The following is a 26,647-nucleotide window of genomic DNA, read 5'->3' on the forward strand; positions in this document are numbered from 1 at the left end:
ACAGATGGAGGGAGAGAGTGATAGTAGGAGCTGAAAAGATGTATACAGAAAGGGAGAGAGACAAAGCGGGGACAGTGTTTGGGAGATTGAGGGAAATTAAAACAGAGCAATTAAGAAGGCAGAGAGCGGAAAAGATGAATGGATGAAGGGAGCTGAAGTAAGGAGAGAGAGGGAGAGATAAGATGAAAGTGTCTGCCTCTAATTTTGAGTTAAAGGTGTATTGATGTATTGATGACCAAACTCCACACACGTGTGTGTGTGTGTGTGCGCGCGCGCCCACGCGTGCGTGCGTATGTCTGTGTATGAACATAAAATCTGTTTATTTTTTTCTGCTGAATGGCTGATTAATTTTTCCTCCCTCCCTCTTTGGAGTGTCACCTTTGTAAGTATAAAAAAAGTAGAAAAGTATTAAGTAAATAATGCATGTTTAAAAAGCTTGAACCCAAATGGCTGGTGACTTCAGTCAAAAAGTTATGTCAGTATTTACGTGAGGAGAATTCCTGGTCTTCAAAGTTGGGTTACACGGCTGATTATGTGGATTTTTTTGAGCACCACATTCAGATTATTAAAATCACTTGTATGTAGCTGACACCTCTGAGGCTGCCATATTGTTCTTGAGTAGACATTGGAGTTTTTCACAAGCAGCTAGAACTTTAAACTCACCTTTAAAAAAAAATCAGGGATAGAAAATACAAAGTGAAGAAGGAAATAGTGTTTTTTTTTCTTTTCTTTTTTTTTTCTTTTTTTTTCTTGGCTCTGTGGAGTGTATGGCTTAAAGTGGTCCTATGGATAGATACTCCCATCTCCGCTGTGGATCTTTGCAGCTCCTTCAATGTTATCTTTGGTGTTTTTGTTGCATCTCTGATTAATGCCCTCCTCGCCCGGTCTGTGAGTTTTGGTGGGCAGTCTTCTCTTATCAGGTTTGTAGTGGTGCCATATTCTTTCCATTTTGCTATAATGGATGTAATGGCGCTCCCTGGGATATTCAAAGTTTGGGATATTTTTTTATAATCCAACCCTGATCTATACTTCTCCACAACTTTGTCTCTGACCTGTTTGGAGGCTCCTTGGTTTTCATGTTGCTTACTTAGTAGTGTTGCAGAGTCAAGGTCCTTCCAGAACAGGTTGATTTATACAGACATCATGTGACCGATCATGTGACACTTTGATTGCACACAGGTGGATCTTAATCAACTAATTATGTGACTTATGAAGTGAATTGGTTGGACCAGCTCTTATTTAGGGGTTTCATACAATAGGGGGTGAATACCTACGCACACTCCAGATTTCTGTTTTTTTCATCTTAATTATTGTTTGTGTCACAATAAAACAACAATGTGCACCTTTAAAGTGGTAGGCATGTTGTGTAAATCAAATGGTGCTAACCCTCCAAAAAATCCATTTTCATTCCAGCTTGTAATGCGACAAAACAGGACAAACACCAAAGGGGATGAATACTTTTGCAAGACACTGTACCAGAGAGTCCATCTGGGCTTTGGATATTTTAAATAATTAATTTTAATAATGTTGATTCTCAATTATGCTTACATTATATAGACTGAATTATCTATGCATGTGATAAATGATCTGGTTTTGCACATCTGGTTACTTTATATGTGTGTGGAAAAGGTCATGAGTTTTTAAACATTAGAAGCATCAGTTTTTTTGTGTATGAAAGACGGTGGTATTACGGTGGTATTATGTCGATATATATTTAGGCACTGCCTAAAAGCGGAGCTTCCAATGAGTGTAAAATAACGTGGGTAAATAATCCCACATTATTTTTGAAAAAACAAATTAAAAATAAGTGCTGGATAAAAACCCATCTATCTTGTGTAAATAAAGATACATATTTAGTTGTCTGGTGGTCAAGTGGTTAAGAGATATGTTGCCTTGTACTTAGGATTGGGTCAGTATGGTCACAAGCCATCAAACATCAGGTTGATGCATTACCATATTCTCTTAAGTATGGAGCGTCACTCCACTATAATAGTTTCGGTATGCTCAATGTCTAAACATTTTTGTGCAGTTTAAACTTCATGAGCTGGTTTATGATGCATTACTATCCCACCTGGGAAGAATATTGATGATTTCATATATAAATTGTCATAGATGCAATTCATATGAGTTGTGCTGTTACCTGAATAGAGACTGTGAAGTTGATGTCACACTGTGTTGAATTTTGGCTATACTGACATGTTTACGTGTCACATTTAGAGGATCCTGCAGCCTTTCTGTTGCTGAGTCGAAGGCTGTGTTTTGGTTTTCTGTCGTGATTCTGAAAAACATCACCATGGTAGGTCAGTGCAGCTGCATCAGACTGGACAATGAAATACATTTTTTTTCATCTTTCCTCCATGAAAAAAAAAAAAGATCTGAACTTTGTGCATCAGAAGTGCATGAGAAATGTGCACTACTCAAACCCAAAATGTGACTGATCAAACCCCCTGCCTATGACTCAATATAATAATCAGACAACTGAATGTTTTTGGAAGTTTTGTATTTTGTCTGGTTTAATAACTGGGCCAAAAGAGGAGTGCCACTTTACCTTTATGAGTATGACTGTGCTCTTGGGAATTTGCTAGTTTGTGAACTAGCATTAGCAGATTTTCCATACAGCCACTGCAAAACTGTTCATGAGCTTCTAGGGATTTGAAAGGTTTGGCTTCATAATTTAACATCAGCAACATCTTGACATCACGTATACCAAATCTGACCTGAATCCAATAAACCGTTGAGGAGGAGTATTTCAAAAGGTAACGTTGAGGAGGAGTATTTCAAAAGGTAACATGTCAAAACGCACAACATGTCATGTATATTACAAATGTGTTCATCTTAGGGAGACCTATACGCCTACCAAAATTGGTGCATATACTTGAAATGATGTGCCAGGAACAAGACTCATTTACAAATGGTGGTGCTATAGAGCCACTGGGCCACACCCAGGGCCAATGCTTTGTCCATGAGTAACTGTCACAAGTACTGATGTATGTGCCAAATTTCATGATTTATGCCCATGGGAACCACCTAAAAAATGGTCAATTCTTGAAGAAAAAGAAGAGAGAAAAAGAAACAAAAAACAAACATATCTATCTATCTATCTATCTATCTATCTATCTATCTATCTATCTATCTACTCAACCATAATTAGCTCCATGTTGCACCCAGTTAACATCTCACTCTCCCCCTCTAAATGATGAAGGGCAGAGACATGCTGAGAAAGAGGTAGGAGAGAGAGAGAGAGAGAGAGAGAGAGAGATGAAGTAAGTGGTTGCCATGGTGTTATGAAGCCTACAGGGCATTTACAGCACAGTTATTTTCCCATCATGCTCTGGCATGCTCAAGGGTCACACTCACATTCCATTCAACAATGTCACACCTTAGAGAGAAGATATAAGGATATAAACGTGCAACACACACACACACACACACACACACACAGAAAATAGAGTAATGAAAAAGTCTCAGCATGTTTCTAATGCTGAAGGGGAGCAATCTGTCCAAGTGTATTAGTAATAAACACACACACACACACACAAAATTACCTAAAATCACCCAACACACAGGCCCAACATCAGCTCTGCCAAGAAGTCACTGAGGTGCTACTGACCCATGCACTCAGGGCCAAGATAGCCATCTCTTCCTGTTGGGCCCTCACACTCCCATAATGCATCAGTGCCAACAGCAATTAACACAATTATGCCGGCTTTTTGTGGAGTGGCAGGTGGCTGAACAGACAGATGCCAATACTGAGCAAGTGTGTTTATGGGTGAGTGGATGTGTTAGACTCGATGTCCCCCAGAATTTCTACCACTGTAGTGTAGAATGTGCATATTAACTACACATGTGGCACAACTAGTGCTAATTTACCATTAAATTACTTGAAATTAGCAAAACTGCTTTTTTCCCCATTCAGTTTGAGAGGTTGTCACCCCTCTTTTATTTGCTTGTTAAAAACACAAATTTCAGTTACCTTTGGTGTATTTTGACATCATCAAAACAACATCTGCCAACTCGAAAGATAATTATATGGTAATTGGTTACAAAATACACCAGAATAACAATTCATTTCACTGAGAAAAAGTTGCTATTAAATATACTTCTGAGGTTTCATGATTAGCTATTAAGCAATGGACAACCTATATTTTAGCCATGCTCTTCCATCATCAGGGATGAGAATGGAAAATATTTAAAAAGTCTGAAAAAACCAGGGCGGGGCCCATGGCCCAAGGGGGCGGGGCCCATGGCCCGGGGGGCGGGGCCCATGGCCCGGGGGGCGGGGCCCAGGGGTTCCAGGTGCTAATGATTTTTGGCTATTTTTTTTTTTTACCCCAAAACCATTAATTTTATCAGCAAAAAGTTGCAATGTATTTGGAAATAAATTCCCCTTCTTGGTGGACTCCCAGGTGAAAATGATTAATATGGTACAAGAGACTTGTTTTTAATCAATTCACATTTGATGATTTCAAAAAATCAATGCACCTTTTAATATAAACGAGCTCTACAGTATTCTATTTCTGCATTTTAGCTATTCATGCCTTTGAATACTCTAATGCTTTAAAATGAAGTGCAAACCAGAAAAAAGTTCTGTCATATAATTCTCTTAAGCTTTCTTCTGATGTTATCATGGTAGCAGGAGGTCTTGCATATTAAGCAGGCAACATTCAACATCACTCATCACTTCCCTTTCAACTGTTGTATGTACTAAATAGGTTTTATCTGGACAGGATGTTGTGTAATGTAATGCATATACCATACGGTCAATTTGAAGATCGAGATGGTGATTTTGAGTTAAAGAACAGGCATGTACAATGGGCATTACAAATTGGAAAAATTTTTTAAATCAAAAACTATAAGTTCATCTTGGCCTAAAAAAATGTGAGCAGACGCTCCCGCGCGGCACATCCCAGCAATTCCCCCCCATGAAATGAGCAATAAGTAGGAGAGTTATACACGGTATCATACCTAAAATTTTATCAGAAATATAGATATGATACTATGATTCTCCCCAACATGCTACATTAGACAAGCTAACCTCATTTATAAAAAGATACACACTTATATATGACGTGTATTTGATATATATGATGTATATTCATACATTGTTACTTTACGGAAATCTTCAATAAGTTTGGTCTTTTCATGACAGCCTGTTGTTGACCTAAATATAATGCACATGAAATGACATTCCTCACCTCAACATGTCCTTTACAATCATTTAAGCCACCATGGGCAATGCTGAAACCACTGCTGCAAACAGTACATCGCGCGAAACTGTCATTATTTTCTACCCTTGTTAGACAGGGAGATTCTTTTGTGTAATCTGAGGTGAAGTGGGGTTTGTACTTTGGTTTTTTGGGGCGCGCGCTCTCTCTCTGCTATGCCGGTCCTGTCGGCTGCACTGACTCAACTAAAAACTTCGGTCCTCGAGAAAAGGGATAAAAGCCCGCCCACACTGAAAGCTGATTGGCTTATTTTGCTGAGTAACCCAATCAGGATGCTCTTTGTCTGGCATGCACTACATGAACAGGCACACAGGCAGTGTTGCCACATTGGGTGGTTTTAAGTGCATTTTGGCGGGTTTTGAACATATTTTGGGATGGAAAACATCAGCAATATCTGGCAACACTGCACACAGTCTCCCTCACACGCGCACATTCTAAGATGCGTGATGCAGACCTTAATGTTGCGCGCGCACGCTCTTGCTCGCTTCTATCAATATGCAGGAGACTCCCGGAAGTTCCGGGAGACTTGGGATGTCTGCGTTATAAGGTGACCACAGATCGTTAATCATACCCCCCCGAAAATTTCTCAACGGATTTACATCGATCTCAAAAATGATCATTTTGGTCTGAAAAAGTCGGAAATCCGCCGATCGGCGGAAAATTCTCATCCCTGCATCATGTGTCCTGTGTCCTCACCAAGGTATTCATCTGGAAATTAAGGGCAGGTTTAGGGACATCACTGCTAGGATGGTGACACCAATGGATCAGCCTGGGATCCCTTTCTCATCAAAGGAGCTCTTGAATCATTAAACAAAGATGACATCAATAGTAAAAGTAATAACTTTTCTAGTCATATTGTAATCAAAGAATGCCTTGGGATCTTGACCAAGAATCTGGTAGGAACAGGGAGTGCCCCTCCTAGTCTTTTTCATATCTGTTTGGGAGCAATGTGTGTGATGGACTAAAGTGGGATCTTGGAATCTTGAACAAGACTTAATGAAGGGGGTTCTTTCAGGATGGATCAAGTTGGTTCCCTGCTAGTATTTCTCTAATCAAAGACATTTTCAAACCAATAAACCAAGGTAGGAAATTTGCTAGTTCTTCTATAACCAATTAAATCTGCTAAGAAGGTCATTTCATGGTGGACCAAGGTGGGGTCTCAGATAATTCTCCTCTAATCAAAAAATTTTGGAATCTTGATCAAGATTCTATGAGAAGAGTTCTTGAAGCCAAGGTGGGGTCACAGCTAGTCCTTCTCTGATCAAAGAAGCTCTCAAACCAATAAACAAAGATGGCATCCAGTGGAGCAGAACTTTAGCTGTTTTAATCAATAAAGTCATTGGAATTATCACCAAGATTCTGATACAAAGATACTTTCAGGATGAACCAAGGTTAGATTCCCACTTGAAATCATGAAACCCTTTGGAATCTTCACCAAAATGGTGGGAGCAAAGTTAAGAGAGACTAGAGTAAAATGCAACATGTAAACGTGACATCTTCTTCCCATCAAAGAACCTTTTGAACCAATGGACCAGAGTGAGATCAGAGCTAGAATTCTTGTAAGAAATCTTGGAATTTTGACCAAAAACCTGTGAAGAGGTTTCTTTAGGGATAGACCAAGGTAGACAGCTAGTCAATTGTAACCAAAGAAGCTCTCAACCCAATAAATCAAGGCTGCATTCAATTAACCAAGCTATTGCTTTTGCAATCAAAGAAGGCCTTGAAATCTTCAAAAAGATTATGTCCTCTCAGGATGGACCAAGTAGGATTCATCCTAATCCTTCTCTAATCAAGGATGATCTCAGACCAAGATACTGTTCATCAGGCATGGGATCCTTGATAGTACTGCTCTATTCAAAGAAGTGCTTGGAATCATTGACCAACATTCTGGTAGCAAGGTCCTTTCAGGAGGGACCAAGGTGGGGTCTCACCTAGTCTCTAATCAAAGAAGCTTTCAAACCAATAAAGCAAAGTGGTATCCAATAGAACAATGTCCAATTGACATAGTACTCTTGTAATAAAAAAAGCATCAAAATTTTCAACAATATTATGGTAGGAAGGTCCTTTCAGGATGGAAGACAGTTGGGATTCTCCTCGTCATAGGCTAACCAATAAATCTCTTAGAACATTGACCAAAATTCTGGTAGGAAGGTCCACTCAGCATGGATCAAGGCAGGATCTAGAGGTCGACCGATATGGGTTTTTCTAAAGCCGATGCCGATACCGATATTTAGAGGTCAGAGTCAGCCGATGGCCGATATGAGCTGCCGATTTTTTTGGGCCGATTTTTAGGGCCGATATGCTATTGTATTGTCCTTAATTGGCATGCTAAAATATCATACTAGTAAGAGGACGCACAACACTTATAAACTTAACACTATTTATTGAAAATTGAACACTCTGAAAAAAATCAACATATGAAATAAATATAAAATAAATAAATACCAGTTAAGTCAAAGGCTACTAATGAAATACTACTGAACTCTGAGTCTGAAATATTCAGTATATAATCAACATAAAAATAAATATGAAATAAAAATATATTAGTGCTGCAAACACACTAGTAACACAGGACGTACTAGCAACATAAAAAAATAGTTATATTATGTATTATATAAAAATGACTTAGGATACCAAAACAACTGCTCTTTAGTGAGCTCACCAAAGGCAAAAGATCCCACGACTGCCCAAAGAAAAGGTGGAAAGATTGTATCAAAGAGGACCTATCCATATTTGGTTTTGATGATAAATGTTATGAAGCCACAGCGGAACGACCTAAATGGAGAAACCTCATTTCCGATGGCAAAATACTGTCGGAGTTGAGACTGCAAAAACGAGCTGAAGAGCGTAGAGAACGACGACATAGAAGGGTCCCCCATTCTCACACGTGAGAGGGACCATAAGAAGAAGAAGAAGATAAAAATGACTGTACTCATCATAACAATAAGAATTAACAAATGAATGACATAAACGTATTAAAATGAATAATCAATAGACTAACAGAGTGCAAGAAGACTTCAATGATGTGACAACTTCAGATAGTTACTTCAAAATGGCAAAATGCATGTTCAAGTTATACAGTTTCACTGTGGAACTTACATGCCTTGAACTTTCACACGTTTCCGTTTCAACAATATAAAACTCCGTCTCCCAGCATGCTGTGCAGGAAACTGGAAATAGGAACTGCAGAGGTCTAGCATCGGTCTCTGGTTCACAATCAAATCAAACATGTATACATCGCGAAAACGAATGGACATGGGATGGCAATGTTATAATACTTTTGCGTCCTCTTTTTGTTAACTTTTCACTTAGATTGTCCGTTACTACAGTTTAGATCAGAACACAGCGGTCACCAGCGTTAAGGGGGCTTACATAGTCGATGCATTCCCGATGCACTCGCGGCCACAAGGCTACGCATCGCAACGTTTCGTTTCAAGAGGAATTCTACAACTCCGATGCAGTTGAAATGCTATTCGTTTTTCCTTTCGCTAAATGAAGCAACACATCACAGACTACAACTATCATGAGAGCAGATATACGACTTTAGGACATTGAAATATAAGAATTGAAGCCTTACCTGTAGGCTATCTCTGCTGACTCCTGAAACGTTTGTTGGCTTGGGTCTTTTGCACGCCGCGTTCTACGTAGCTGTCATGCCTGACTTTAAATCGGCGCGACCAAATAAGAAAATCGGCCGATGCCGATTCATTAAAAAATAGCAAAAATCGGCCGATTAAATCGGCCGGTCGATAGATCGGTCGACCTCTAGCAGGATCCTTGCTGGTCCTGCTCTAGTAAAATAAGCTTTCTAACCAGTGACATAAGATGAATTCCACTGGACCAGTGTAAGAAAGAAGTCCTTGACCAAGAGTCTGGTCCATTCTGAAGGTCCTGTCAGGACAGAACAGGGTGGAGTCCCTGCTAGTTCTCTAATCAAAGAACCCGTCAGAATCTTGTTTAAGATATTGTAAGGCAGGATCTTTAGAAAAGGACCATGATGAGGTCCCTGCTAGTCATTTTATACTCAACGAAGCTCTTGGAGTATACCAATGGACCTTCTAGTCAAAAGGTCCATTGGTATCTACACCATTTTAAAACTCTTGTATTTATGCTGTTATGCTGTAATAAAATGAACATCTTCTCAAACCCCACCTGATTATATTATATTGATTAGTTTAAAGATTAACATCAGGAAAGGTTAAGGATCACACCCTCCATGCACAGCTTTTCTGTCTGTACAGCTTTCCTTCTGACTTGATCTTTTTTCATGATTACAGCACAGAACAGAAAAGGGTCTCAAAGTGAAACAGTGACAGAATTTTTTAAAAAATTCACTATATTTTAGAGTCTTGCAAGTCAATTGACTGAGCAGCATGCATGTGAGAGATGAGTCAAGAAGATGGAGGGAGACATAAAAGAGAATATTCTCATGTGGATCTTCAAATTGTCCCCATTCTTATTTCTTGTAATTTTGAGGAACAAGTGGTCTCCCTGCTGAGGATCTGAGAGGGTCAAGTGCAAAGAAAATGTAGCATGGGGAGAATTTATTCATTACCACATGAAAAGTTTCCAGAGAGAGAGAGAGAGAGAGAGAGAGAGAGAGAGAGAGAGCACATTTCTGTTAATAACCTATAAACTAAATGTTACATGTGTAACAACCTATAGATTAAATTTTGTGTGTGTGTGTGGGGGGGGGGGGGGGGGATGGGAGTGTGGGTGTGTGTTCTGCTGAAGGACAATGGATAATTGGTTTCCGAAAATGAAAGGACAGAAACGCAGAGTAAATCAGCTGTACATCCTTAGGCAGCTGTGTCTGTGTGTGTGTGCATCCTGTACTTGTTTTTCACATGTTCGCCTCACCCCCAGTGCAAACAAGTGATGGACGGAGAGGAAATGAGGGAGGGAGACCTATTATGGGATGGCTGCATCCCCGTGACAGCAATGAAAAGTTGGAGCTGTGGGTGATCATTGAGAACGCAATGCTCTCCCACACTGCCATCTAGTGGACACGCACGCACACACGCACACACGCATGCCACCTCAGATCACTCATCTGCAAGAAATTATCAGATAAAGTGGCAGTCAGAAGAGGTGATAAAACACCTGTGTGGTGTGTGTGTGTGTCCATGCCAACATACATGTCCTCACACACTCAGCCATGAATCACTCTGAAGCACTGGATGAAAAGTTCCCGATGAAAGATATCTGACTTTAATAAATCAGGGCCTTCAGTGTGCTGGGAGTCAACAGCAGGCCTTTGAAAGGTAACACACACACACACACACACACACACACACATTTTGTCATATTTGCCACCATTACACCATGTAACGTCAACCGTATTGCCATGAAAGAGAGGCTTGACAGCATGATGTTGATGTGAAGAAGCTCTAAAACTGAAAAGACCTCAAAGCTCTCTCTCTCTCTCACACACACACACACACACACACACACTCTTCGTCTTGGCAGTGTTGGATAAAAGTGTGGCAGAGTTAGAGACAGGAAGTGACAGTCATCTCACACTGGTCACATGAGCAGCAGATGTGTCATGGCACAACAAAGCCAAATACAGTGGTGCTTGAAAGTTTGTGAACCCTTTAGAATTTTCTATATTTTTACATAAATATGACCTAAAACATCATCAGATTTTCACACAAGTCCTAAAAGTAGTCCTAAAACCCAGTTAAACAAATGAGACAAGAATATTATACTTGGTAATTTATTTATTGAGGAAAATTATCCAATATTACATATCCGTGAGTGGCAAAAGTATGTGAACCTTTGCTTTTAGTGTGACCCCCTTGTGCAGCAATAACTGCAACTAAACGTTTCCAGTAACTGTTGATCAGTCCTGCACACTGGCTTGGAGGAATTTTAGCCCATTCCTCCGTACAAAACAGCTTCAACTCTGGGATGTTGGTGGGTTTCCTCACATGAACTGCTCGCTTCAGGTCCTTCCACAACATTTCGATTAGATTAAGGTCAGGACTTTGACTTGGCCATTCCAAAACATTCACTTTATTCTTCTTGAAACATTCTTTGGTAGAACAACTTGTGTGCTTACGGTTGTTGTCTTGCTGCATGATCCACCTTCTCTTGAGATTCAGTTCATGGACAGATGTCCTGACATTTTCCTATAGAATTCGCTGGTATAATTCAGAATTCATTGTTCCATCAATGATGGCAAGCCATCCTGGCCCAGATGCAGCAAAACAGGCTCAAACCATGATACTACCACCACCATGTTTCACAGATGGGATAAGGTTCTTATGCTGGAATGCAGTGTTTTCCTTTCTCCAAACATAACGCTTCTCATTTCAACCAAAAAGTTCTATTTTGGTCTCATCTGTCCACAAAACATTTTTTCCAATAGCCTTCTGGTTTGTCCGCGTGATCTTTAGCAAACTGCAGATGAGCAGCAATGTTCTTTTTGGAGAGCAGTGGCTTTCTCCTTGCAACCCTGCCATGCACACCATTGTTGTTCAGTGTTCTCCTGATGGTGGACCCATGAACATTAACATTAGCCAAAATGAGAGAGGCCTTCAGTTGCTTAGACCCTGGGGACCCTGGGGTCCTTTGTGACCTTGCCGACTATTACACGCCTTGCTCTTGGAGTGATCTTTGTTGGTCGACCACTCCTGGGGAGGGTAACAATGGTCTTGAATTTCCTCCATTTGTACAAAATCTGTCTGACTGTGGATTGCTGGAGTCCAAACTCTTTAGAGATGGTTTTGTAATCTTTTCCAGCCTGATGAGCATCCACAACGCTTTTTCTGAGGTCCTCAGAAATGTCCTTTGTTCATGCCATGATACACTTCCACAAACATGTCTTGTGAAGATCAGACTTTGATAGATCTCTGTTCTTTAAATAAAATGGGGTGCCCATTCTCACCTGATTGTCATCCCATTGATTAGAACACACCTGACTCTAATTCACCCTCAAATTAACTGCTAATCCTAGAGGTTTACATACTTTTGCCACTCACAGATATGTAATATTGGATCATTTTCCTCAATAAATAAATGACCAAGTATAAAATTTTTGTCATCTCATTTGTTTAACTGGGTTCTCTTTATCTACTTTTAGGACTTGTGTGAAAATCTGATGATGTTTTAGGTCATATCTATGCAGAAATAGAAAATTCTAAAGGGTTCACCAACTTTCAAGCACCACTGTATGTCACAAAACTCACAAAAAAGTTTTTATTCCTCATCCTCTGTATCATGCCAGTATTTTTCTCTTTCGTGTTCATTTTTGCTCTCTATAACCATCTGTTTTGCTGCTTCCATTATGACGTTATTTCATCTTTTGCACCTTCTGGACACCTTCAGGACATTTACTCTGACTTGTGTGTGTGTGTGTGTGTGGGTGGGGGTGGGGGGGGTGGTTTATCCTAAATCGCTCCAGGTCTCTGCTTCACACTGAGCAGAAACAGAGAGTCGTCCCTTTTTGGTGTTGTACAAATCCTCAAGATGCCATCAAGGAATTATATTGGCTCTTATTCTCTATCTTTCGGCAGAGCATGGTTTAAAGGGACTCTTTCTCACAACTTTGAACTGTCTCGCTTTGAATTCACTGGCAGGCAGAGCTAACAGAATAAAGTCATTTAATAAATGACATTCAGCGCTAAAGATCACCACTTCAGACAGCCTGGAGAGAAAATCCACATCTGAAGAGTGGTAATATAATACAAGAAATTCTCACAATTCTGACTTTTATCTTTTCTCAGCTGTTGAGCAAAAAGAATATTTTATTCAGTACATAATATGATAGGGCGGCACGGTGGTGCAGTGGTTATCACTGTCGCCTTACAGTAAGAAGGTTCTGGGTGCAAGCATCATGGCCAAATGGGGCCTTTCTGTGTGGAGTTTGCATGTTCTCTTCATACCTGCGTGTCTTTCCTCTGGGTGCTCCGGTTTCCTACCACAGTCCAAAGACATGTGGATTAGGTCAGTGGGCTGCCCCTAGGTGTGAATGTGAGTGTAAATGGTTGTTCATCTCTGTGTTAACCCTGCAATAGACTGGTGACCTGCCCAGGATGACTCCACCTCTCACCTGAAGTCAGCTGGGATTGGCCATCCGCGACCCTGAGATATAAGTGCTATGGAGCACTTGCATGTGACGTCACAGCCGATCCAGATTGTGACAGACGCCATCTTGTCGGTCAAACACCATATTTCCGCCTTCTACTTCTGGTTCTACTTCTGCTTCTACTTCTACCTTTTCTTCTGGAAAACCCTACTATATACAATTCTACTACAACAGCTGCGGCTACAAGCTCTCCCTACCTGTGCACGTTTTTTATGTTTTTTGTGTGTATTTTTGCGTGTTGTTCATCTGTACCGGACTTCCATATCCACTACAACCGTATGGACTTACTGGACATTGGTTTCCAGCAGAAAATGACGGAGTGTAGCGATTTCCATCGCATGTACAACATTCCGGACGAGATAGCGAGACCAGCGGGGTCTCCATGGATTGTTATCGGAAGCAAAGTGAAGGAGGCGGCGTCGGGAGCGGAAGCAAAAGCGAGGCTGCAGAGCCGGCCTGTTGACTAAGCTCAGAAAACAGCTACTCAAATCTCCACTGCCAAGCCTCTACCTCTCCAACGCCAGATCCATGTAAACAAGACGGACGATTTGGAATTACAGCTGGAATTACCTTATTCTATTCTATAATCGGCTGGTCAGTGCTATACTCAATACTTAAGTGACTTACCCGTCCAATGAGGATTGTTATTTTCTTGTTTACAAGATGCCACATCTGAGTCGCTGACAAATCCTGAATTTCTGTAAAGATAACTGTCCAGAGATTTATAAGCACGCAGTGCTTCACCACTGAACAGCGAGGGAAAGTTAATGAGGTAATTATACACGTCTGGGTATTCCACCTCTGGCAGTTCAACATCCACTGACACGGTCGTGAAAACTACGTCCGGTAAGCGATAAGGGTCACTAATCTGTAGATCGTTTATTTTAGACCTATATCTAGTTATCTGTTCATTAGAAAAATGAGCCGTGTAGTCCGTCGGTTGAAATTGATCCATTCTGTACACGAGTGCAGCAGTATTCAGCTGTGTTTTTTACCGACAAGATGGCGGCTGTGTACTTTCCGGTCACGTGACTGCAAGATCTCTATAGACCCCTTGCGCATGATGTCACACATCACATGATAGTTACACCTGGGGGGGTCAAACAGACTCCGTCTTTCTTTAAGCAAGACTTAATCTGTCTTAAATATGGTTTATTTTTGCACCGTTTTTGGTTGTTCAAATCAAGAACTAGGTAAAAGGTATTACCATCTCCCTGCTATCAAGAAAATATTAACAAAGAGAAGAAAATGCTTCAAGAACAACAAAGAAATGAGTGGTTAAAGAGAATACAAGAGGAGCTAAGCCTGAAAACTCCAGAGAAATTTGTGATTGTATTTAAAATGTATCTTTAAATAACAGAAAGTCAGAAATGAGTATGGAAGAGTTTGCTTAATAATCTCTTTTTATTTTTTCTGCTCGCATTCGAGTTAGCTTCTTCATGAAAGTGTTTGATTTTCTTACAGGTGAAGCCGCTTCCTTATTCGACACAGAAAACCCAGATTGGGCATGAAACAAACAACTCTGACACAACTTGGTAAAAAAAAACAACAACAACAAGGAGTGACATGCGCAATATATCCTGAAGGAACAGAAAAGATTAAGAGCAGAGACGCTGAAGCTTTGCTCCTGTTATCAGAGGAACTCAGTCCTGTGCAAAATGTCACCATGGAGTCAGAGTGTAGGAATGAACCTACAGTTTGAGAGAGTTCTACACACACACACTGAACTTTACAACAGCTGCATGCATGTGAAATGGAAATAAATCACCTAAGGCAGGTAAAACTATTTTGGATAAAACTGTTATTGTCCATTACACACTGATCAACCTGTGCTTTTTGAATTGAGAATAAATGAAGAGGGAACTGAACATTAACTGTTTATTGAAATTATTATTACAAGGGTGATTATAGTTACTATATGACTACAGCTACAACTGAAATGTGCCGATTCTGCTAGCATTTGTAATTATTGTACCATCCACTATTAGATACAATTAAATCTTACAATATTGTTTGAAAGTCAAGAGCAAGATATTTTGTTATTTTACAAATAATAACACTTCAGATATTATTTTAACATATCACTGTATAAATGATAGAGTGCAGATACCTCTGTAACTAGATGTATTTGGAGTTGTTGAGACATGGAGGGGTGGGGATACCATCTAGCCCACAGTTCAGGTCAGAGTCCTTTGAGAGTAAATGCTTTGGCTTTCACAGCATTCTGTTCCCAAAAGCTGGTGTTGGGAAAAAGTCTTTACACAAAGAAGGTTTTCTTGCTTTTGTATTTTTTTTAACTGTTGTTCCATGTCAGGACTCTTCAGGAAAAAGAAGGTATATTCCAACATGTAGCTAACACTAACACTAGGCCACAAATCTGCACCATCACTCCAGTTGTTTTGAGGAATTTTGTACGTATCATAACTGCTAATAAACTCTAATTTCCGCGTATATCTTTCATTCGTTTCTTTCTGACTAAGATTGTCCAGCTAATCCGGTAGTAGAGCTTTTTTAGCTGTAGTTTTCTTCGGACAACAGCAAGAGACACTGGACATCTCCGCTTGGTTTCAGTATTTGAACAGTATGGAAACAAAGTTTGCTTCCCCCAGGCATAGGGTAGCAACAGTTGCTAAGGTAAATGTGATGTCAGTGTGAGGGGTCTATAAATAATGGATGGACGAATGGATGGATGGATGGATGGATGGATGTTACTGTATGTGTGATGAAGCAGAGTTATTGTTAACCCTAACCCCAAAGTTGATTATTTTCCTGTAACAGCACTCTCCTAAGAGTTTTCCCAAGTGTCTTATATCACAGCAATTTACCAACAATTACACTTTTTCATTTATTAAAGAATATAATACTTTTTTATCCATTTTTAATTAAATTTAGCGAAACAAATTACAGTAGTTCTTGTTGTCACTTATACCAGCTGTAAACAATCATCCCCCCACCAAACTTCACCAAACTGCTGAAAAAATGAATGCGGATACCTTTCTGGTTAACCCAGTATTAATTTTTTCAGCAGTTTGTGCTACAATAGCTCTTCTGTGGGATTGGACCATATGGGCTAGCCTTCATGACCCATGCGATTCAATGAGCCTTCGACACCCATGACCCTGTCGCCGGTTCACTGGTTGTCCTTCCTTGGATCACTTTTGGTAGGTACTAACCACTGCATACCGGGAACACCCCACAAGACCTGCCATTTTGGAGATGCTAAGACTTAGACTGTCATGCTCTGCCCCGGACTTCCACTCCAGAGGTTTATTATCTCCCAGTTCAGCGCTAATCCGGATCTGGGACGGGACTATCATCTTGCCGGCATTCACTTCCTGGTTTGCTCTGCTGTGTATAAATAGGCCGTTCTCAGAAGAGGACTTTGCTAGAATGTCTTGTTTGTTTACCCTAGCCGTTTCTGTGCCTTTAATGCTTTTCATGTTTTTTTCTCTCTAGCGTTTTGTTTCTTGTTCATGTTTTTTGCACTAGCTTTTTTCTCGCTCTTGGTTTTTTGCACTAGCGTTTTTCTTGTCCTTGCCTGCCTCGTTTTTGTCTCCTTTTTACCTGGACTATTTTTGCTATTTGTTTTTTCATCCTGTTTGTTTACCTTTTTGTCACGCCCTTTCCTTGGATTAAACCCACCTTATTTATTGGATTACTGTCTGTGTCGAGTTCTGCTTCTGGATCCTAATTTCACCACATCTCCAGCTCCCATAACATAGACACATCACAATTTGGTCCTTGTCAAAGTTGTTCAAATCCTTATGCTTGCCCATTTTTCCTGCTTCCAACACATCAACTTCGAGAACTGACTGCCACCTAACATATCCCACGCCTTGACAGCTGCCATTGTAATGAGATAGTCAATGTTATTCACTTCACCTGTCAGTGGTGATAATATTATGACTGATTGGTGTATGTTCCCAAGCAGTATATAAAGGGTACAAATAAGTACCTTAGAGGGTACTGCCCCAGTGACAAGCTGTTGTTCCCCTAAAAGTACAATAATGTACTGTATTTTCTGAAAGTGAACATGACTCAAGATTTTGTGGTTGGAGACATCACATCATGTGGTAGCATTTATCAAATCAAATTGGTAATAAACAGTAATATCTTTATCATGGCACCAGTGTCAGTTATACTTCTCACTCATCATTCATTAGTTGTTGATTTAATGTCTTCAATTTAATTTACATTTCATCAACTATTTTTCCTACATCACTTGGTATCTCTAAGGTACCGTGATTGAATTGGAATTGTTGAGTTCATTGCTGACTTGACCACAACCCTGGAGTGTGTATTCACAAAAAACAATAAACATTATCAGTTTGAACATAAAATAACTTGTCTTTGTATTGTATTCAATGGAATATAGGTGGAAAAGGAGTTGCAAATCATTGCATTCTGTTTTTATTTATGTTTTGCACAGCATCCCAACATTTTTGGAATTGGTAGATCTTTTCACTGCTGTGTTGTTGGGAATGTCATGCCCTGATGTTGGAATGTAATTAACTCATTTGCATACTAATGGAAATCACATATCACCAAAAAATGAAAATCCAGATCCAAAACACATGAAACAAGAAGACAGAGTCATCTATATCCCCTGCCCTATATACCAACTATATACCAAGTTTCAAGATATTATTTGTCACATTTTTCAAGTTCTGCTGCAGGAAACCAACCCTACGGTACCTCTTTACACTGAACTCAGCAGCCCATGGCATAAACCCACCGGACCTTTGGTCCAGGTGAGCTAAACATCTAAATTTCTCACATTTCTTAGTATCAAAAGGCACATATACATTACTTAATCAACATATATACCAACTTTCAAGATCATCCCACTCATAGTTTTCAAGTTCTGCTCCGGAAACAAAACCTACCCCTAAGACTAACCTGAGAGACTAAGTCTGAAATTGTTTCCATGGAAACCTGAAAAATTAAAATTTCTCAAATTTCTTAGTATGAAAAGGCACATCTACATCACCTTGTTAACATGTATACCAAGTTTCAAATCTGTATCATGAATAGTTTTGGATGCTCCGGAAATGAACATTGCTCTTAGAAACTAAGCCAAAATCTATTTTTTATGTAAAAATTTCAAAAATACTTTTTTTCAAAAATTCAAAATAGCAAAAGGCACCAGTTCACTTGATATGTACACAATGTTTCATCAAGATATCTTCAGTAGTTTTAAAGATATGGCCCGTTAACGAAAATGTGACCGGACGGACGGACAGATGGACGGACAGACGGATGGAACCCATTTCTATATCCCCCGTCAAACTTCATTTGAGTGGGGGATAATTACCCAGAGTAAACAGGGTCTGAAATGAGGTAAAGAGGGAGAACTTGAGACAGAGACAAGGACGTGTGAAATCCCAGCATCAATATGTGCAAATTAATACAAATCTCTCTGTCTGTTCCAGCCTGTTTGTTCTCACCGAGAGGCTCTGTGCTAAATAAAATGTTTAGATTATCCTAATGGAACACAGATGTCAAGAGGAATTTTCAACAAGCCACACAGGCTAGCGGCTAATCAGCTACACAGACAGCCGCCGCAGGTGTCTTGGGTTTTGACATCACACTTTTCTATTTTCTATAAGGGACATTATTGCAGTTGAGAGATTGAGGTTCAGCATTTTAAAAAGGTTCTTCACTTCATTTGTGTTTCATTCCACAGCAGGGGGGATTACAAGACGTGTTTTTCATACAACAGGATAAATAATAAATTGTGTATGGAGAGCTGACCTGATCTGGATTCTCCTCACTGAGTGCTGTGCTACACACAACAGTGACATGGTGAAGTTTTCTCTAAGGAGATGTTTATGTGACATTTATGAAAGGAGTCTTCAGTGTCAGCGCTTTATAACAGTCAGAGGTAAAGCTTTAACTTCAGGACATAAAATGTTGATGTATTATTTTTTAATAAGTAAAAATTGTAATTGTAGGTAAGTTACTGTGGTGTAAGACAGGGGTTCTTAACCTTTTCTGCTTTGAGGCCCATCTATTCATAGTTGTAACGAGTCGGAGCCCATTAAAAAAGATCCCTAATTATTTTGGCTCATCTATTCGATTAGAATCTAATAATCTATCATAAAGTGTATTAAAGGCCAAGAGAAATGTGCCCCTTTCCCCCTTGGATAATAATAGTACAAGTCCTGACAACGAAAACTTATCATTGAAACCCATGTCATAAATGTCGGGAACATTCAGAATTTGTCGAGTTTAAATTTCCTGCCAAGGGAATCCCGGTACCGTACCAACATCGCCATTATTAGTTGGCTTTCACGTGACGCCATGAGTGTGAGTGGTTTTACCAGCGGTTTTTCCACTTACGTCCACACAGTGTAGCTTCTGTCCAACTCTCTGCTAGATTACATTCATTTTGATGGAAACTTGAGACGGAACACGACGTAGAAAGAGAGACAAATCGTTAAACTACAATCTACGACTGTTATGGAGAAGAAGGGGAAGAGAAAAAAAGGGAAAGCGCCTAGAAAGCGATGTATCGCTGCTGGGTGCAGCAACACAAATGCCATGGAGGGAGTGGCCCTGTTCCTTTTCCTGAAAGATAAAGGTAATCATTAATTAGTTAAGACTTTGCTACAATGAACTGCAAAGCATTTTGTTTCCAACATACTGTAATACTACCAACTTGAGGAATGCATGGCTGAAGGAAGTTGCATTGCTTGCAGTTGCAGCCCATATGCTGCAATGGCAGGCCAGCGACAGACTACGCACGGCCACAGAAAAGTTGAACTGAAGATTGTCAGCTGTAGCTATACTTGGCTAGCATATCCTCTTAGTCTTTTTTTTAAAGTTTATTCTAATTCTAAGAATGTTTTGGAAAGCTTACCATTCCATATTTGCAAGTCGGTCTTCATGATCATCCTCGGGTTCATTATTGTCACTGTCACTGACCCCGCTCTCACTGGACAATTCTGGCTCGAATCGGTACGATTCAATACCTCTCTCTTCTTCCCTATCACTGGGCACTTCTTCTTCTGTCAGTACATCATCAACTTGAACTGACAAAAAACTACTAAAACTTGAAGTTTCTCCTTCACTAAATTCTTGCTCGCTTTGGTCACTCATGTTGTTGTTCATGGCCGACACACACCCTTGACGTGACGTGGCGTGATGCGGCTCCTGTCTGCTACTTCCGGTTGCTTGGCGGGCAGTTCTGAAAGGGCTAAATTTACTCGGCTTTTGTCTGAGGATATATCCACTATCGTGCAGTTTAGAGAATAGTTGCCTCTGTCCAGGGACTCAATAAACCTCACCGAATTTAAATGCTATTCTGTTTTAGCACAAAAAAATGCATTTCTCTCAGCCTTTAATGGAATACAACATCACTCCCTGTTACATATGGGAGCCAAGGAATTAAATAAGTGCAATAAAAACAAACAATTTTTAATTGTAGGTATTGTATTTAAAACTGTATGAATGTGCCAGAAGCCAACATAAAACCATGTATGCAGGGCATTCTCAGTCAAAAGGGATTAATGATCCAAAAGTGGAGTCTGGTCCATTAACACAAGAACTTATTGCCGTGTTTGTGTTTAGCAAACAAGCAAGTTATTAAAACCAAGAAGTACGCTGAAAAGAAGTGGATATAGAAACCACTCAATGGGATAGATCTTTACACGCTAACAAAGAATGATTTTTCCTATGAGTTGGAAAATGATCCATCCATTGAGTTCCTCGACATCTCAAACTACCTGGTGCTGCAGACATCATTCTACACGGACACACAGATGAAAACCTGGAAGAGCATGGAAGAGTACAACTTTTCATATGTGGCTGGGTTAAAGATCTGGGGATCAGGACACTACAAGATAAATCCTGTATCGTTTATGCCTGGGGAAGGAGAATTTCTGAGCTCTTTATACGCATCTTCACAATGGTTGCTAGGATGCTACAAGTTTTAGTATTGGGTGTAAACAAACCACAGCAACTCGATTCTCAATCCTCCCTGCACTTCTCTTCCAGGTAAATCATTCACAAAGATCCACAGAAACTCCTTTAAAGACCCTTGTATTACAGGTATTATATCCCTGTTAGTTTACAATATGGAGACCATGATGAAACAGTAAACAAAAACACATCTGAGGACTTAAGCATCTCCTGAACTTCAAAACATCACGAAATAATGGAAAATGGCAAGAAAAGTGATTTGCAAATCCAAATGAAATAAATCAGAGGAATTTACAAACCTTTCAGGAAGTGATCACTGCAAACTCGAGCGTTCTTCGACTCGGCTCCCTTTGATCGCAGCGAAAGGTTCAACAGCCACCTTTCTTATCATCTTTTGGTAACATCCTTTGTTCTTTCACCCTTCAACTCGGAAGCGGCACAAAACAACGCAAGCATGGGGCATTTTAATGACTAGCAGGCGCCCCAGTGATAATAACGCTTTGTGAACAGTGAGCTTAGCTGACCACCACTTCATGTCTTGCATATCTAATGAGGAGGATGTGACGTCAGATGCAACCCAGTAATTGTACCCTACTAAAAATTAACTTCAAGTTGAAGTAAAATTTGCGGCCCACTAGATGGCCCAGTGGTTGAGAAACACTGGTGTAAGATATATAAATAAAACACTTGGGGACATGCTGTTATGGGAGATTAATCAATTTCATGGTAACAGCAACTTCTCTTCATCACTGTCACTCAGTGTATAACAATAACACACACACAAACAAGGTTGTTTGAAAGTTGAGAGGCTCTGATTAAATCATGGAAAGTCGAATCCAACATGGCGACTGTGGCTGATTTAATAAACACACACCGGCTGCCACGGGCCTTTATTACACACTGAGAGCTGATATGAGCTGAGCCGAGCCACAGCGCTGATGAAAGCCACTGATTTCACTGAACATTGTTGCAGAACTGATAAACGGTGTGATTAGTGCTATGAGGAACACGCTTGTTGTCGTTCTCAATGTTTGTTATTGCCATTTTACAAATGAACCCATTGCTCTAATTAAATTCGGGGCAGATTTGACTGAAATGAAATGACCTGACATATTTCCTGAACGTGTCCATGAGCTAGCCTGACCATAATGTTTTGCCTGATTTACTAGTTCCTGTAAGTGATAGTGCTAATCTCAGAAGCTCTCGCTAACTCTCATTTATTAAAATCTTTTTTCCTCTTTCTCTCACTCTATTTCTCCATCTCTTGGCTTTTTACCATTGCTTCCTTCCTCACTGTGAGCATAACCAATGGAAGTCATTTACAAACTAAAACACAAATCAGAACAAACATGGTAATACTAACACAGCAAAGAAAGAAAGAAATAACCTTACAGACTTGCAGAGCAACAAAATATCACAGCAGATTAATGGCATTAGTTTGTAATTAAATAAAGAAACGAACAATTAAATAAAAGCAACATCACTGTAGAAAGTGCAATAAACTTGCTAATGAGGACATAATAAATTGGGGCTCCAGGTCCACTATGGTTAAATATTCTCTTTAAATCTAAATGTTTACAGTTTCATAACACACACATTTCTGTTGGTAAAAGCAAGAAGACCGAAAAGAGCGAAAAATGAAGAGTTTACACATGCACTGCTGAAATAAAATATAACAAGTGTTCCCTGGCAAAACAAACCACGCCCAATCACACTTATGATGCAGGAAAATATCACGAAAAAAATAGGCACCCTATGGGTTCATGTGGCTACTGCTTATAAATAAAATAGTTTTCTGATCCCATGTCCATACAGTAAATATAGCATATACAGTGGTGCTTGAAAGTTTGTGAAACCTTTAGAATTTTCTATCTTTCTGCATAAATATGACCTAAAACATCATCAGATTTTCACACAAGTCCTAAAAGTAGATAAAGAAAGCTCAGTTAAACATCTCATCTCATTATCTCTAGCTGCTTTATCCTGTTCTACAGGGTCGCAGGCAAGCTGGAGCCTATCCCAGCTGACTACGGGCGAAAGGCGGGGTACACCCTGGACAAGTCGCCAGGTCATCACAGGGCTGACACATAGACACAGACAACCATTCACACTCACACCTACGGTCAATTTAGAGCAGGGGTGTCCAAACTGATCCATAAAGGGCCGTGTGGCTGCTGGTTTTCATTCCAGCCATGCAGCAGCACACCTGATTTAGCTTATTCAATCAACTGACTGCAAGTATTTGACTGTGTGAAGACAGTTCAGTTGATTGAATGAGCCAAGTCAGGTGTGCTGCTGCATGGCTGGAATGAAAACCTGCAGCCACACGGCCCTTTATGGATCAGTTTGGACACCCCTGATTTAGAGTCACCAGTTAACCTAACCTGCATGTCTTTGGACTGTGGGGGAAACCGGAGCACCCAGAGGAATCCCACGTGGACACGGAGAGAACATGCAAACTCCACACAGAAAGGCGCTCGCCAGCCATGGGGCTCGAACCCGGACCTTCTTGCTGTGAGGCGACAGCGCTAACCACTACCCCACCGTGCCGCCCCTCAGTTAAACAAATGAGACAAAAATATTATACTTGGTCATTTATTTACTGAGGAAAATGATCCAATATTACATATCTGTGAGTGGCAAAAGTATGTGAACCTTTGCTTTCAGTATCTGGTGTGACCCCCTTGTGCAGCAATAACTGCAACTAAATGTTTCCAGTAACCGTTGATCAGTCCTGCACACCGGCTTGGAGGAATTTTAGCCCATTCCTCCGTACAGAACAGCTTCAACTCTGGGATGTTGGTGGGTTTCCTCACATGAACTGCTTGCTTCAGGTCCTTCCACAACATTTTGATTGGATTAAGGTCAGGACTTTGGCTTGGCCATTCCAAAACATTAACTTTATTCTTCTTTAACCATTCTTTGCTAGAACGACTTGTGTGCTTAGGGTCGTTGTCTTGCTGCATAACCCACCTTCTCTTGAGAGTCAGTTCATGGACAGATGTCATGACATTTTCCTTTAGAATTCGCTGGTATAATTCAGAATTCATTGTTCCATTAATGATGGCAAGCCGTCCGGCCCAGATGCAGCAAAACAGGCCCAAACCATGATACTTCCACCACCATGTTTCACAGATGGGATAAGGTTCTTATGCTGGAATGCAGTGTTTTCCTTTCTCCAAATATAATGCTTCTCATTTAAACCAAAATGTTCTATTTTGGTCTCAGCCATCCACAAAACTTTTTTTTTTTTTCCAATAGCTTTCTGGCTTGTCCATGTGATCTTTAGCAAACTGCAGATAAGCAGCAATGCTCTTTTTGGAGAGCAGTGGCTTTCTCCTTGCAACCCTGCCATGCACACCATTGTTGTTCAGTGTTGTTCTCCTGATAGTGGACTCATGAACATTAACATTAGCCAATGTGAGAGAGGCCTTCAGTTGCTTAGAAGTTACCCTGGGGTCCTTTGTGACCTTGCCAACTATTACATGCCTTGCTCTTGGAGTGATCTTTGTTGGCCGACCACTCCTGGGGAGGGTAACAATGGTCTTGAATTTCCTCCATTTGTACACAATCTGTCTGACTGTGGATTGGTGGAGTCCAAACTCTTTAGAGATGGTTTTGTAACCTTTTCCAGCCTGATGAGCATCAACAACGCTTTTTCTGAGGTCTTCAGAAATCTCCTTTGTTTGTGCCATGATACACTTCCACAAACGTGTTGTGAAGATCAGACTTTGATAGATCCCTGTTCTTTAAATAAAACAAGGTGCCCACTCACACCTGATTGTCATCCCACTGATTGAAAACACCTGACTCTAATTTCACCTTCAAATTAACTGCTAATCCTAGAGGTTCACATACTTTTGCCACTCACAGATATTGAATATTGGATCATTTTCCTCAAGAAATAAATGACCAAGTATAATATTTTTGTCTCATTTGTTAACTGGGTTCCCTTTATCTACTTTTATGACTTGTGTGAAAATCTGATGATGTTTTAGGTCATATTTATGCAGAAATATAGAAAATTCTAAAGGGTTCAAAGACTTTCAAGCACCACTGTATATTTACTCTGAGGCAGTCGCCATCAAAATGAAGCATAATCCAAAAATGAGCAATTTAAAAATCACAGAAGTAAAATATACCAAGTGTCAGTACTTTATATTATTCTACTCTTACCTTTTACAGTTTTCGAAAGTGAAACCTCTGAACCGAGGCTGACATACACACACTGTCGCCATGACCCAAACTCTGGAAATGGTCCAGTGCTAGAGCTCATTGGAACGCACTTTCCCTCTGTCTGAAAGCGATTTCTTTAGTCTAGTCCATTTATTTCAAATGGTGAACCGAATTGTATGCACTCACCGGCCATTTTAATCGGAACATGTGTATGCGCATGCACAGTGCGCAATTGTTACACTCTTACAGCATGATGACATAGTGGCTAGCACCTCTATATGAGGCAGTAGCCACAACAAAAACAATTTTGATCGTTTTGGTGACCTTGACTGGATGACCCTCAAAATACTGGAGGTTCTATTTGAGACCAATGCCCATCTATCCTGAAACTTTCATGAAGATTGGTCCCCGTAATATCGTTAACAAAAGAAACAAAACAAACAGACAAAGAAACCAGACCGAAAACAATAACTCGCCCCCTGGTGGACTCCTTCCCATGCAAGGTAAATATAAACGTCTAAATGGTGATGATGATGGTAGTGGTGATGATGGTGGTGGTGATGATAATGATGGTGGTGATGATGGTGGTGGTGGTGATGATGGTGATGTGGTGGTGATGATGATGATGATGATGGTGGTGGTGATGGTGGTGGTGATGCTGCTGCTGCTGATGGTGGTGGTGATGGTAATGATGGTGGTGATGATGATGATGATGGTGGTGATGATGATGATGGTGGTGGTGATGGTAATGATAATGGTGGTGATGATGATGATGGTGGTGGTGGTGATAATGATGATGATCAGGCCTTTCAATTACATGAAACCTGCGACGGATAACATCGTAGGTGCCCAAATTAAAAGGGCGCCCAAATTAAGGTCAAGCACCCAAAATATGCTACCAAAAGTAACAAAAAACCCCTGAAATGTTGATTAAATAAACTTGGCTGCATAAAACCCCATGTCTTGACTTTCTTCTTTAAAAACACCAAAATTAGCGAGAATTAGCATGTATCTCTCATAATTGGAGTGAAATCAGCACCATTCCCATGTTGTTCTGGGTTCGTCGAACTAGCCGTAAGCCTCGCGCAGAGCACAAATTCTCCATCAACGGCGATCGGCACGCCATGATTTCATGGAGGAGCAAGACCAATGACCAGAGCGGGATTTTTCTTTCTCCTTCTTTTATATTGTTTTATGGCGATTGCCACCTTCTGGACTGGAGTGTGAACCA

The 26,647-nt window shown here is 40.3% G+C and overlaps 1 protein-coding gene across 1 annotated transcript in view; it reads right to left on the reverse strand.

Moving 5' to 3' along the window:
* Positions 1 to 26,647, reverse strand: part of LOC132900991 (cGMP-dependent 3',5'-cyclic phosphodiesterase) — a 542,454-nt gene that overhangs the window by 400,819 nt on the left and 114,988 nt on the right. The window contains exon 2 of the mRNA XM_060943407.1: positions 2,141 to 2,278. Coding sequence (XP_060799390.1) covers positions 2,141 to 2,278 — 138 coding nt within the window. The remainder of the gene's footprint in view (positions 1 to 2,140; positions 2,279 to 26,647) is intronic.

Source organism: Neoarius graeffei, chromosome 16, assembly GCF_027579695.1.
Source record: "Neoarius graeffei isolate fNeoGra1 chromosome 16, fNeoGra1.pri, whole genome shotgun sequence".
NCBI classification, from domain to species: domain Eukaryota; kingdom Metazoa; phylum Chordata; class Actinopteri; order Siluriformes; family Ariidae; genus Neoarius; species Neoarius graeffei.